This window comes from Mus musculus, chromosome 5, assembly GCF_000001635.26.
Source record: "Mus musculus strain C57BL/6J chromosome 5, GRCm38.p6 C57BL/6J".
Classification (NCBI taxonomy): domain Eukaryota; kingdom Metazoa; phylum Chordata; class Mammalia; order Rodentia; family Muridae; genus Mus; species Mus musculus.
This window is the reverse complement of record NC_000071.6, coordinates 84,462,907-84,474,184: the sequence shown is the minus strand read 5'-3', so window position 1 is coordinate 84,474,184 and position 11,278 is coordinate 84,462,907. Positions and strand designations below refer to the sequence as shown.

Here is an 11,278-nt window from a genome sequence, read left to right as displayed (position 1 = left end):
TTAGTAATGTAAGTTTTCTAGTTATAAATAACTAATGTTTTCTGCTGGCTGGGGGTCATGAATGACCCACAGTTTGAGAACTACTGGTTATATTTAACATGTAATCACTATCAAGTCATCAGCTGATGGGAATATAGGCTATCTACTTATTCTGGCTATTCTGATTACAGATGCAAAGAATTAGGAAGATCAAGTATAACTGTAGTAAGATGGAGAGTTTTTTTGATTATGTGGCCAGAGTAGTACAGACTGATCAGTGGTGGCTCTATTTCTAGCTCTTAAAGAAACTCTACGCTGATTTCTATAGTGAAGAAACAGCCCACTGGTCATACCAGCACCTTTAGATTTTTAAAAATAATATTGAAATATTGCTTTCTAATAATAATAACTCAATTACATTAGTAATAATGATTACATTGAAATTATAAAATATATTTTAGAATTATTAATCAGAATTTATAAAATAAGCGATTACTTAAATCTTTACTTTTTAAATTTTATTAAAAAGGTCCTGAATGTTATCCATAAGGCTGTGATAATCAAGACCCATTGTTCTATCTTCTTACTGCTAATGTGTCCTTTCTCACACACCCCTGCCAGATACAATGTATGTGTAACTCAACTTCAGTGATGCAATTTTGTTGTACCAGCTGGAAAAAACTAGGATAATTAACTTTCTACCTCTCCAATGATATTTTACCATTAATCATATAAATTACTATGATTTTCATATATTAAAATTGCTCATAATGTATGAGGCAATTAAAATATTTTCAAGTTCAGATAATATCCAATTATGTTATAGATTATTAGTTCCTATTCAGTTCTGAAGAGAGTGGTTAAGAAGGGTATGAGACTATATATATATATTTATTTATATATATTTATTATAAAAGAGCTATATATTTATTATAAAAGACTGAAGTTCATTATTTCTACATTTAATATTTCTATATATTACCAGACATAGAAAAATCAGCCCTTCCGCTCTCCTTCAGCACTGGGGTAGCCTGGGTGCAGAGTCTGCAGACACCCGCAAGGTACCCACAGGACCCTCCACAGGATCTTAAGACCTCTGTGAGTGGAACACAGCTGCTGCTCCAGTACAATCATTCGGAACCTGAGACTGCATTTATTAGGGAAGCACAAAACCTGGCCTGATCAGGGGCACAAGTCCCTTCCGGTCCCAGCTAGCACCAGGGTAGCTTGGGTGAGGAGTCTCTTGACACTCTGAAGGTACCCACAGGACCCTCCACAGGATCTTAAGACCTCTGTGAGTGGATCACAACTTCTGCCAGGAGGCAGGTTCAAACACCAGATATCTGGGCACCTTCCCTGCTAGAGGAGAGCTTGCCTGCAGAGAGTGCTCTGACCACTGAAACTCAGGAGAGAGGTAGTCTCCCAGGTCTGCTGATAGAGGCTAACATAATCACCTGAGGAACAAGCTCTAACCAGAGACAACTACAACAACTAACTCCAGAGATTATCAGATGGCAAAGGCAAACCTAAGAATCTTACTAACAGAAACCAAGACCATTCACCATCATCAGAATGCAGCACTCCCACCCCACCCAGTCCTGGGCACCCCAACACACTCAAAAAGATAGGCCCTGATTTAAAAGCATACCTCATGATGATGGTAGAGAAAATCAAGAAGGACTTTAATAACTCACTTAAAGAAATACAGGAGAACACTGCTAACCAGGTAGAAGACATTAAAGAGGAAGCACAAAAATCCCTTAAAGAATTGCAGGAAAACACGACCAAACAGGTGATGGAATCGAATAAAACCATCCAAGACCTAAAAAGGGAAGTAGACACGATAAAGAAAACCCAAAGTGAGGCAACACTGGAGATAGAAAACCTAGGAAAGAAATCTGGAACCATAGATGCAAGCATCAGCAAAGGAATACAAGAGATGGAAGAGAGAATCTCAGGTGCAGAAGATTCCATAGAGAACATCAGCAGAACAATCAAAGAAAATACAAAATGAAAAAAAGATCCTAACTCAAAACATCCAGGAAATCCAGTACACAATGAGAAGACCAAACCTACGATAATAGGAGTAGGTGAGAATGAAGATTTTCAACTTAAAGGGCCAGCAAATATCTTCAACAAAATTATAGAAGAAAACATCCCAAACCTAAAGAAAGAGATGCGAATGAGCATACAAGAAGTCTACAGAACTCCATAAAGACTGGACCAGAAAAGAAATGCCTCCCGACATAATCAGAACAACAAATCAGAACAACAAATACACTAAATAAAGATAGAATATTAAAAGCAGTAAGGGAAAAAGGTCAAGTAACATATAAAGGCAGGCCTATCAGAATTACACCACACTTTTCACCAGAAACTTTGAAAGCCAGAAGATCCTGGACACATGTTATACAGACCCTAAGGGAACACAAATGCCAGCCCAGGCTACAATACCCAGCCAAACTCTCAATTACCATAGATGGAGAAACCATGTTTTCCACAACAAAACCAAATTCACACATTGTCTTTCCACGAATCCAGCCCATCAAAAGATAATAACAGAAAAAAAAAAAAAAAAAAAAACAATACAAGGACAGAAACCACGCCCTAGAAAAGGCAAGAAAGTAATCCTTCAACAAACCAAAAAGAAGACAGCCACAAGAAGAGAATGCCAACTCTAAAATCAAAAATAATAGGAAGCAACAATTACTTTTCCTTAATATCTCTTAATATCAACGGACTCAATTCCTCAACAAAAAGACATAGACTAACAGACTGGCTACACAAAAAGGACCCAACATTTACTGCTTACAGGAAACCCATCTCAGGGAAAAAGACAGATACTACCTCAGAGTGAAAGGCTGGAAAACAATTTTCCAAGAAAACAATTTTCTGAAGAAACAAGCTGGAGTAGCCATTCTAATATCAAATAAAATCGACTTCCAACCCAAAGTTATCAAAAAAGACAAGTAGGGACACTTCATACTCATCAAAGGTAAAATCCTCCAAGAGGAACTCTCAATTCTGAATAGCTATGCTCCAAATGCAAGGGCAGCCACATTCATTAAAGAAACTTTAGTAAAGCTCAAAGTACATATTGCACCTCACACAATAATAGTGGGAGACTTCAGCACACCACTTTCATCAGTGGGCAGATCGTGGAAACAAAAACTAAACAGGGACACAGTGAAACTATCAGAATTTATAAAAAAAAAAGTGGATTTAACAGATATCTACAGAACATTTTATCCTAAAACAAAAGGATATACCTTCTTCTCAGCACCTCATGGTACCTTCTCCAAAATTGACCATATAATTGGTCACAAAACAGGCCTCAACAGATACAAAAATATTGAAATCGTCCCGTGCATCCTATCAGACCACCATGGACTAAGGCTGATCTTCAATAACAACATAAATAATGGAAAGCCAACATTCATGTGGAAACTGAACAACACTCTTCTCAATGATACCTTGGTCAAGGAAGGAATAAAGAAAGAAATTAAGGACTTTTTGGAGTTTAATGAAAATGAAGCTACAACATTCCCAAACTTATGGGACACAATGAAAGCATTCCTAAGAGGAAAACTCATAGCTCTGAGTGCCTCCAAAAAGAAACTAGAGAAAGCACACATTAGCAGCTTGACAACACACCTAAAAGGTCTAGAAGAAAAGGAAGCAAATTCACCCAAGAGGAGTAGAAGGCAGGAAATAATCAAACTCAGGGGTGAAATCAACCAAGTGGAAACAAGAAGAACTATTCAAAGAATCAACCAATCAAGGAGCTGGTTCTTTGAGAAAATCAACAAGATAGATAAACCCTTAGTCAGACTCACTAGAGGGCAAAGGGAAAGCATCCTAATTAACAAAATCAGAAATGAAAAGGGAGACATAACAACAGATCCTGAAGAAAAACAAAACACCATCAGATCCTTCTACAAAAGGCTATACTCAACAAAATTGGAAAACCTGGATGAAATGGAAAACTTTCTAGACAGATACCAGGTACCAAAGCTAAATCAAGATCAGGTTAATGATCTCAACAGTCCTATATCCCCTAAAGAAATAGAAGCAGTCATTAATAGTCTCCCAGCTAAAAAAAGCCCAGGACCAGATGGGTTTAGTGCAGAGTTCTATCAGACCTTCAAAGAAGACCTAATTCCAGTTCTTCACAAACTATTCCACAAAATAGAAACAGAAGGTACTCTACCCAACTCATTCTATGAAACCACAATTACTCTGATACCTAAACCACAAAAAGACCCAACAAAGATAGAGAACTTCAGACCAATTTCCCTTATGAATATCGATGCAAAAATCCCCGATAAAGTTCTTGCTAACCGAATCCAAGAACACATCAAAACAATCATCCATCCTGACCAAGTAGGTTTCATCCCAGGGATGCAAGGATGGTTCAATATACGGAAATCCATCAATGTAATCTAGTATATAAACAAACTCAAAGACAAAAACCACATGATCGTCTTGTTAGATGCTGAGAAAGCATTTGACAAAATCCAACATCCATTCATGATAAAAGTCTTGGAAAGATCAGGAATTCAAGGCCCATACCTAAACATGATAAAAGCAATCTACAGCAAAACAACTGCCAACATCAAAGTAAATGGTGAGAAGCTGGAAGCAATCCCACTAAAATCAGGGACTAGACAAGGCTGTCCACTCTCGCCCTACCTATTCCACATTGTACTTGAAGTCCTGGCCAGAGCAATTAGACAACAAAAGGAGATCAAGGGGATACAAATTGGAAAGGAAGAAGTCAAAATATCACTTTTTGCAGATGATATGATAGTATATATAAGTGACCCTAAAAATTCCACCAGAGAACTCCTAAGCCTGATAAACAGCTTCAATAAAGTAGCTGGATATAAAATTAACTCAAACAAGTCAATGGCCTCTCTGTACACAAAGGATAAACAGGCTGAGAAAGAAATTAGGGAAACAACACCCTTCTCAATAGTCACAAATAATATAAAATACCTTGGCGTGACTCTAACTAAGGAAGTAAAAGATCTGTATGATAAGAACTTCAAGTCTCTGAAGAAAGAAATTAAAGAAGATCTCAGAAGATGGAAAGATCTCCCATGCTCATGGATGGGCAGGATCAACATTGTAAAAATGGCTATCTTGCCAAAAGTAATCTAAAGGTTCAATGCAATCCCCATCAAAATTCCAACTCAATTCCTCAACGAATTAGAAAGAGCAATCTGCAAATTCATCTGGAATAACAAAAAACCTAGGATAGCAAAAACTTTTCTCAAGGATAAAAGAATCTCTGGTGGAATCACCATGCCTGAACTAAAGCTGTACTACAGAGCAATAGTGATAAAAACTGCATGGTAGTGGTATAGCGACAGACAAGTAGAACAATGGACTAGAAATGAAAACCCAGAAATGAACCCACACAGCTATCATCACTTGATCTTTGACAAGGGAGTAAAACCATCCAGTGAAAAAAAGACAGCATTTTCAAAAATTGGTGCTGGCACAACTGGTGATTATCATGTAGAAGAATGGGAATTGATCCATTCCTATTTCCCTGTACTGAGGTCAAATCTAAGTTGATCAAGGAGCTCCACATAAAACCATAGGCACTGAAACTTATGGAGGAGAAAGTGGGGAAAAGCTTTGAAGATAAGGGCACAGGGGAAAAATTCCTGAATAGAGCAGCAATGGCTTGTGCTGTAAGATCGAGAATTGACAAATGTGGCCTCATGAAACTGCAAAGCTTCTGTAAGGCAGAAGAAACTGTCAATAATACAAAAAGGCCACCAACAGATTGGGAAAGGATCTTTACCTATTCTAAATCAGATAGACTAATATCATATATATATATATATATATATATATATATATATATATATATATATATATATATCTCAAGAAGGTGGACTCCAGAACATCAAATAACACCATTAAAAAATGGGGCTCAGGGCTAAACAAAGAATTCTCACCTGAGGAATACAGAATGGCTGAGAAACACCTGAAAAAAATGTTCAGCATCCTTAATCATCAGGGAAATGCAAATCAAAACAACCCTGAGATTCCATCTCACACCAGCCAGAATGGCTAAGATCAAAAATTCAGGTGACAGCAGATGCTGGCGAGGATGTGGAGAAAGAGGAACACTCCTCCATTGTTGTTGGGATTGCAAGTTGTACAACCACTCTGGAAATCAGTCTGGTGGTTCCTCAGAAAATTGGACATGGTACTATTAGAGGATCCTGCAATACCTCTCCTGGGCATATATCCAGAAGATTTTCCAACTAGTAAGAAAGAAACATCCTCCACTATGTTCATAGCAGCCTTATTTATAATAGCCAGCAGCTGGAAAGAACCCAGATGGCCCTCAACAGAGGAATGGATACAAAAATGTGGTACATTTACACAATGGAGTACTACTCATCTACTAAAAAGAATAAATTTATGAAACTCCTAGGCAAATGTTGGACCTGGAAAGCATTATGCTGAGTGAGGTAACCCAATCACAAAATTACTCAAATGATATGTACTCACTGATAAGTAGATATTAGCCCAGATACTTAGAATACCCAATATATAAGTTACAATTTGCAAAACACATCAAACTCAAGAAGAATGAAGACCAAAGTGTGGACACTTTGCCCCATCATAATTTTGCTTACCAATGTTATAACTCTCCTCACACCTAGTCTTAGATGGCAGCTTAGAAGTCATTATCTTTATGGTCCATGTTGATAACACTAATCAACTCTCAAATTACAGTGTTTAACACCAGCAAATATTCCTTCATTCTGGCACACTTGTTTTCTTAAATGCACTTGACATGTACATGACCTTAAATTGCAGGCAACCTGACAACTTGTTCTTTTGTCAAACTATATAACTACTGTGCTTACAAGAGTATTCATTATACTTCTTCAAAACCTATGGTTCAAGAACAGACATAAAATATTCTCAACTTTGAGGTTAGGAAACTTCTTCAATATTTTAAATCGGTCTATCTATTTTACCATCTCTTTACTTGTTTATCTATCTTACAGTTCTGAATTCCAACAGGTTACCATGGATAGTTACCATGGATAGCTTGCCTGGGTTAAATTCAATGAGTCATAAAATAAAGCCAAATTCTTGAATGTGGTAAAGAAACTTTTTTTCAATAACTTTTTGATGTACTCATTTTATATCCCAATGTCAGTCCCCCTCTCCCCCCATTTCCCCCTCTCAGAGCTCCTCCTCTCTATTCCTTCTCCCCCTCTCCTCTGAGAAAGGGAACCCCCCAACCCTGCGGGTATCACCCCAGCCTGGCACATCAAGTCACTGCAGAAGTAAATGCATCCTCTCCCACTGAGTTAAGAAAAGGTGGTCCAGTTAGGGGAATGGGATCGACAGGTAGGCAACAGATTCCAGAACAGTCCGTGCTCCATTTGGTTGGGGGACCTGCAGGAAGACCAAGCTCTTCATCTGCTACTTGCAGGGGTCCTAGGTCCAGCCCATGCTTGTTCTTTGGTAGATGGTTCAGTCTGTGGGAGGCCCCAAAGATCTTTGAAAGGCTAGGAAGAAGATAAAAGAGCATGTTGGTAGAAAATTAAGCAGAATTTTGTTAACATGTATAAAACTGTCAAAGAACACAATTCAGAAAGGAAGAGAATCGCCAGATACAGTCGCTTACACTTGTAACTCTAACAAGCGATAATTGGGGAACTGAGAGTTTATGGATATCTTAGTCATTTTTGAATAGATTACAAGAGACCCTTCCTCAAAAATAAGCATTTTATTTTGACTTGTAGACATACTATTTTATAATTGAAGTAAGAATGAGACTGTATTTTCCCTGGGCATATGGAGAACAAAGGACCACAGGTATATCATCTGTATTTGTAAAAACACCATACTGTTGTTTAAATAGACCGGAGAACTAACAGACAGGAACACCAACAACAAGACAAACAACAACCAAACAGCCCCCTTCCTCCATGCAGAAGAGTATTTGAAATTTCGTTTGTCATGTTCACTGTACACTTTAGCATGGTCAGAAACAACAAAGCAGGGGACAAAGCTCTCTGCTGTTCAGAGAGCTAGGTGATCCTGAAGACCTCAGCTTCATTCCCAAGATTCCCATCTAAAGGTGTACAGCCTTAGTAACCCTATTGCTTGGGGGACATAACATCTTTTTCTGGTCTCTGCATGCACACAGGTGTAAGTGACATACAAGCATGTAGACAAGCACACATAAAAGTAACTAAAACATAATTTTACAAATAGGAGAGCATAACATATACTTTATGATAATACACAACTTTAATATGTCGGCTCTCAAAAAGCATTATTGTTCGGTATTACATGATGTTAATAAGTAATAGTGCTCAAAATATTTATGAACAATTTTGTTAACTGATGTCAATATGTAACATTCAATATAATTCATATTATTTACACATACTTTTATTTTAATAAAATAAAATGTAAATAGTGTATTTTATGTAACAGTGGAGAAAGTACTTAACTTAGTAGCTCACAAGTACTCGAGATAGTTGTGTAGATTCCATCTGATTGTAAATCCAATTTTCAGTATGTATATGTTTGTGTATATATGTGTACATATGTCCATTTCTGTATGCATACAGAAGGCCAGAGGACAGACACAGTGATATATTCTCTCCCTCTTCCTCCCCTCTCCCTCTCTTTCTCCTTTCTGGTTCCTCTCTCTCTCTCTCTCTCTCTCTCCCTCTCCCTCTCCCTCTCCCTCTCCCTCTCCCTCTCCCTCTCCCTCTCTCTCTCTCTCTCTCTCTCTCTCTCTCTCTCTCTCTCTCTCTTTCTCTGTGTCTGAATCCAGAACCTTCAGTCTTTACTGCACTGAGGTCCAGGGATCTGCCCATTTTTTTTTTTATTATTTCTTTATGAAGGCTGGGGAAATGGTTCAAGAATGTGTTAGGAAAAGAGGATGACAAAACTTCCTAAATGTGTACTAATTACATATGATATGTTAATTGGTTATACTATGTTAAGACTGCCAAATTTGTCTTGCTACCTTTTGAGGCAGAGATAATTAAGCTCATTTTAGAGTTGAATAAACTGAAGCTCAAAAGGTTAATAGCATTACACAATGTAACAAAGCTAATAAAGAACAAAAATGCAACCTTTGTCTCTCTAATATATAAACCTTCCTGACTCCTACCTCACACACTGATGCTTTCCTTGATTTCTTGATAGTGTTAAATAATAGCTAATCATTTTGCATGGCTTTTTATCTGAGGCTTCAGTTTTATTCTCCATAAAAGTACCTTTCTATGGCCTTGATTTTCTGCAATAATTATCACTGCTGACTAGTCTGACAAACTTGTGTGCCCTCCACTGTCAAAATTACATGCTTTAGTCTTTTCAAAAAGTTTAGCATGGAAAATTTAAGTCATGTACAAAGTAAACATGGATAAAATCAAGTTTTAGGCTTCCATGGTCCTGCTCAAAAAAGAAGCCATGTTCATGAGAATATCCTCTTAGAGTTTATATTTCCATTCAGTCTTTTCCCAGTCAATTTTCTAGGGAAAAATGTATAGGTGGAAATACAGATATTAACAACTTAATTTTGATTTATGAGTTTGCACAACTCAATACCATTCCTATGAAGGTATAAGCCCATTGGGTCATTCTGGGTATTCTTTGAACCCGTTGGAATCTCACTTATTGTCAATTTCAGAAACAATTATCGTTATGAGTGTTAGGCTCTCTGGTCGAGTCAGCTGGACAAGCCGAAAGGCTTAAAAGTCACTCATGAGGCAAAAGAGTTTCAAGGAAGCTCTCCTCCTGGAGTCTAGCGTTCTCTACCCATACATTAATTTTTCATTCCCGCGTTCCATTTCCACGTTAGTCTAGTATATAGATCCACGTGCTCTCTTTCAGTATTTTCCTATTATAAGTGCCTTTTAAAATTGAATTCCGACATGGCTAAAGCCTTCCCCCAGTGTTCCAACAGTCCTAGAACATCCTTGAGCAAGACCATGGGCTTGGAATTCAATAAGAGTGTTGCCTATTCAGTGACATTCAGAATAGCCTCTGGTACTACACTATCACTTAGAATAAAAGCCAAGTCGCTCCCATATACAGGAATTTACAATGGTTTAGGAAGTAGATTGGACTGTGGTTTTAGAGTATTGCATTATTCATGAGATGGTTAGCTAGAACGGAACTCCCTAGTTAGAACCATGACTTGGGTATGAAAGCCCTTGCCCTAGGAGTGAAAAGTTCTCACACCTGGCTTCTAAGACTATAGCTGACCTTAGATAGGGCTGACTCTGTCTCAATTATTTTATTGCCCAGTTCCTGCCAGTCTTTGCGTTTTCATTCCTCTGTTCTGTGTAAGAGTCATTAAGCATCCGGTTACCTAATTTGTACCTTGTGGTTATGTCACCCAACTTCCTTGTTGTCTTCTGCATAAAAAGTCTGATGTTCGATTTGAAAAATTACATTCGGATTCCACACGAACTCTCCTGTGTGCGTCTGTTTGTCACTCATCCTACACTTTGTCCACCCGCGACTAGAGACCTGTTCCACACAGACAAAGGGGCCCAGAGGGTCTGCGGCAATGAGTTTTTCACCGTGAGCCAAATTCATCTACCCTTGAATGTCAGATACATACAATATCACAGTATGTTTTCCTGTGCATGTCTTTCTCTGGCTCACTCATGAATTTCATTCATGTTGCAATAGTAACATAACATTTTTTATTTGTGAAAATTGGGTCCTGAAGAAAACTTATTTATTATATTAATATGTATGGTTTATCCAATACTTTTCTTATTGCAGGTATATGAGTTATATATAGACATCAATTTTTAAGATTGAAACTGCTGAAAACATCTAGTTGGAAGTTTATTTGTTGGTAAAAGCATTCTTTGGGGGCAGGCATCTATACCTGCTCCTGAGAATTCCATGTCATATGTTTATCTTTATAGAATCTTTGAAACCTTTATTCCATGGATGATTGTATCATTTTCACTATCATTGCCAATGGCTGAAAGTATGAGTGGTTTGATGGCAAAATTAGCATTTGAATACTGTCAGCCTATAGAATGATTGTACAGCTATAGCTCATTTTTTAAATTTGCATTTCTTTGAAAACTAAATACCCAAAAGATCATTTTTATGACTCCTCTTTTCTTAAAGCTTTATAGTTTAAGTTTCAAATTCTGGTCTACTATCATTCTTAAATTAACTTCCATGTATTATGTAAATTAGAATTTTAATTCATTCCGTTTCCATAAGGGAGAACGCAGAAGGTACAGCACAACGGTTGAAAATAGAT

The 11,278-nt window shown here is 37.5% G+C and overlaps 1 protein-coding gene across 1 annotated transcript in view; it reads right to left on the bottom strand.

Annotated features, from left to right (window-relative positions):
• Positions 1-7,232: 7,232 nt before the first annotated feature.
• The window catches only part of Gm42163 (predicted gene, 42163), a 50,215-nt gene continuing 46,169 nt past the window's right edge, over positions 7,233-11,278 (bottom strand). The window contains exon 4 of the mRNA XM_030254978.1: positions 7,233-7,529. Within this exon, the coding sequence (XP_030110838.1) occupies positions 7,289-7,529 (241 nt within the window). The 3' untranslated portion in view covers positions 7,233-7,288. The remainder of the gene's footprint in view (positions 7,530-11,278) is intronic.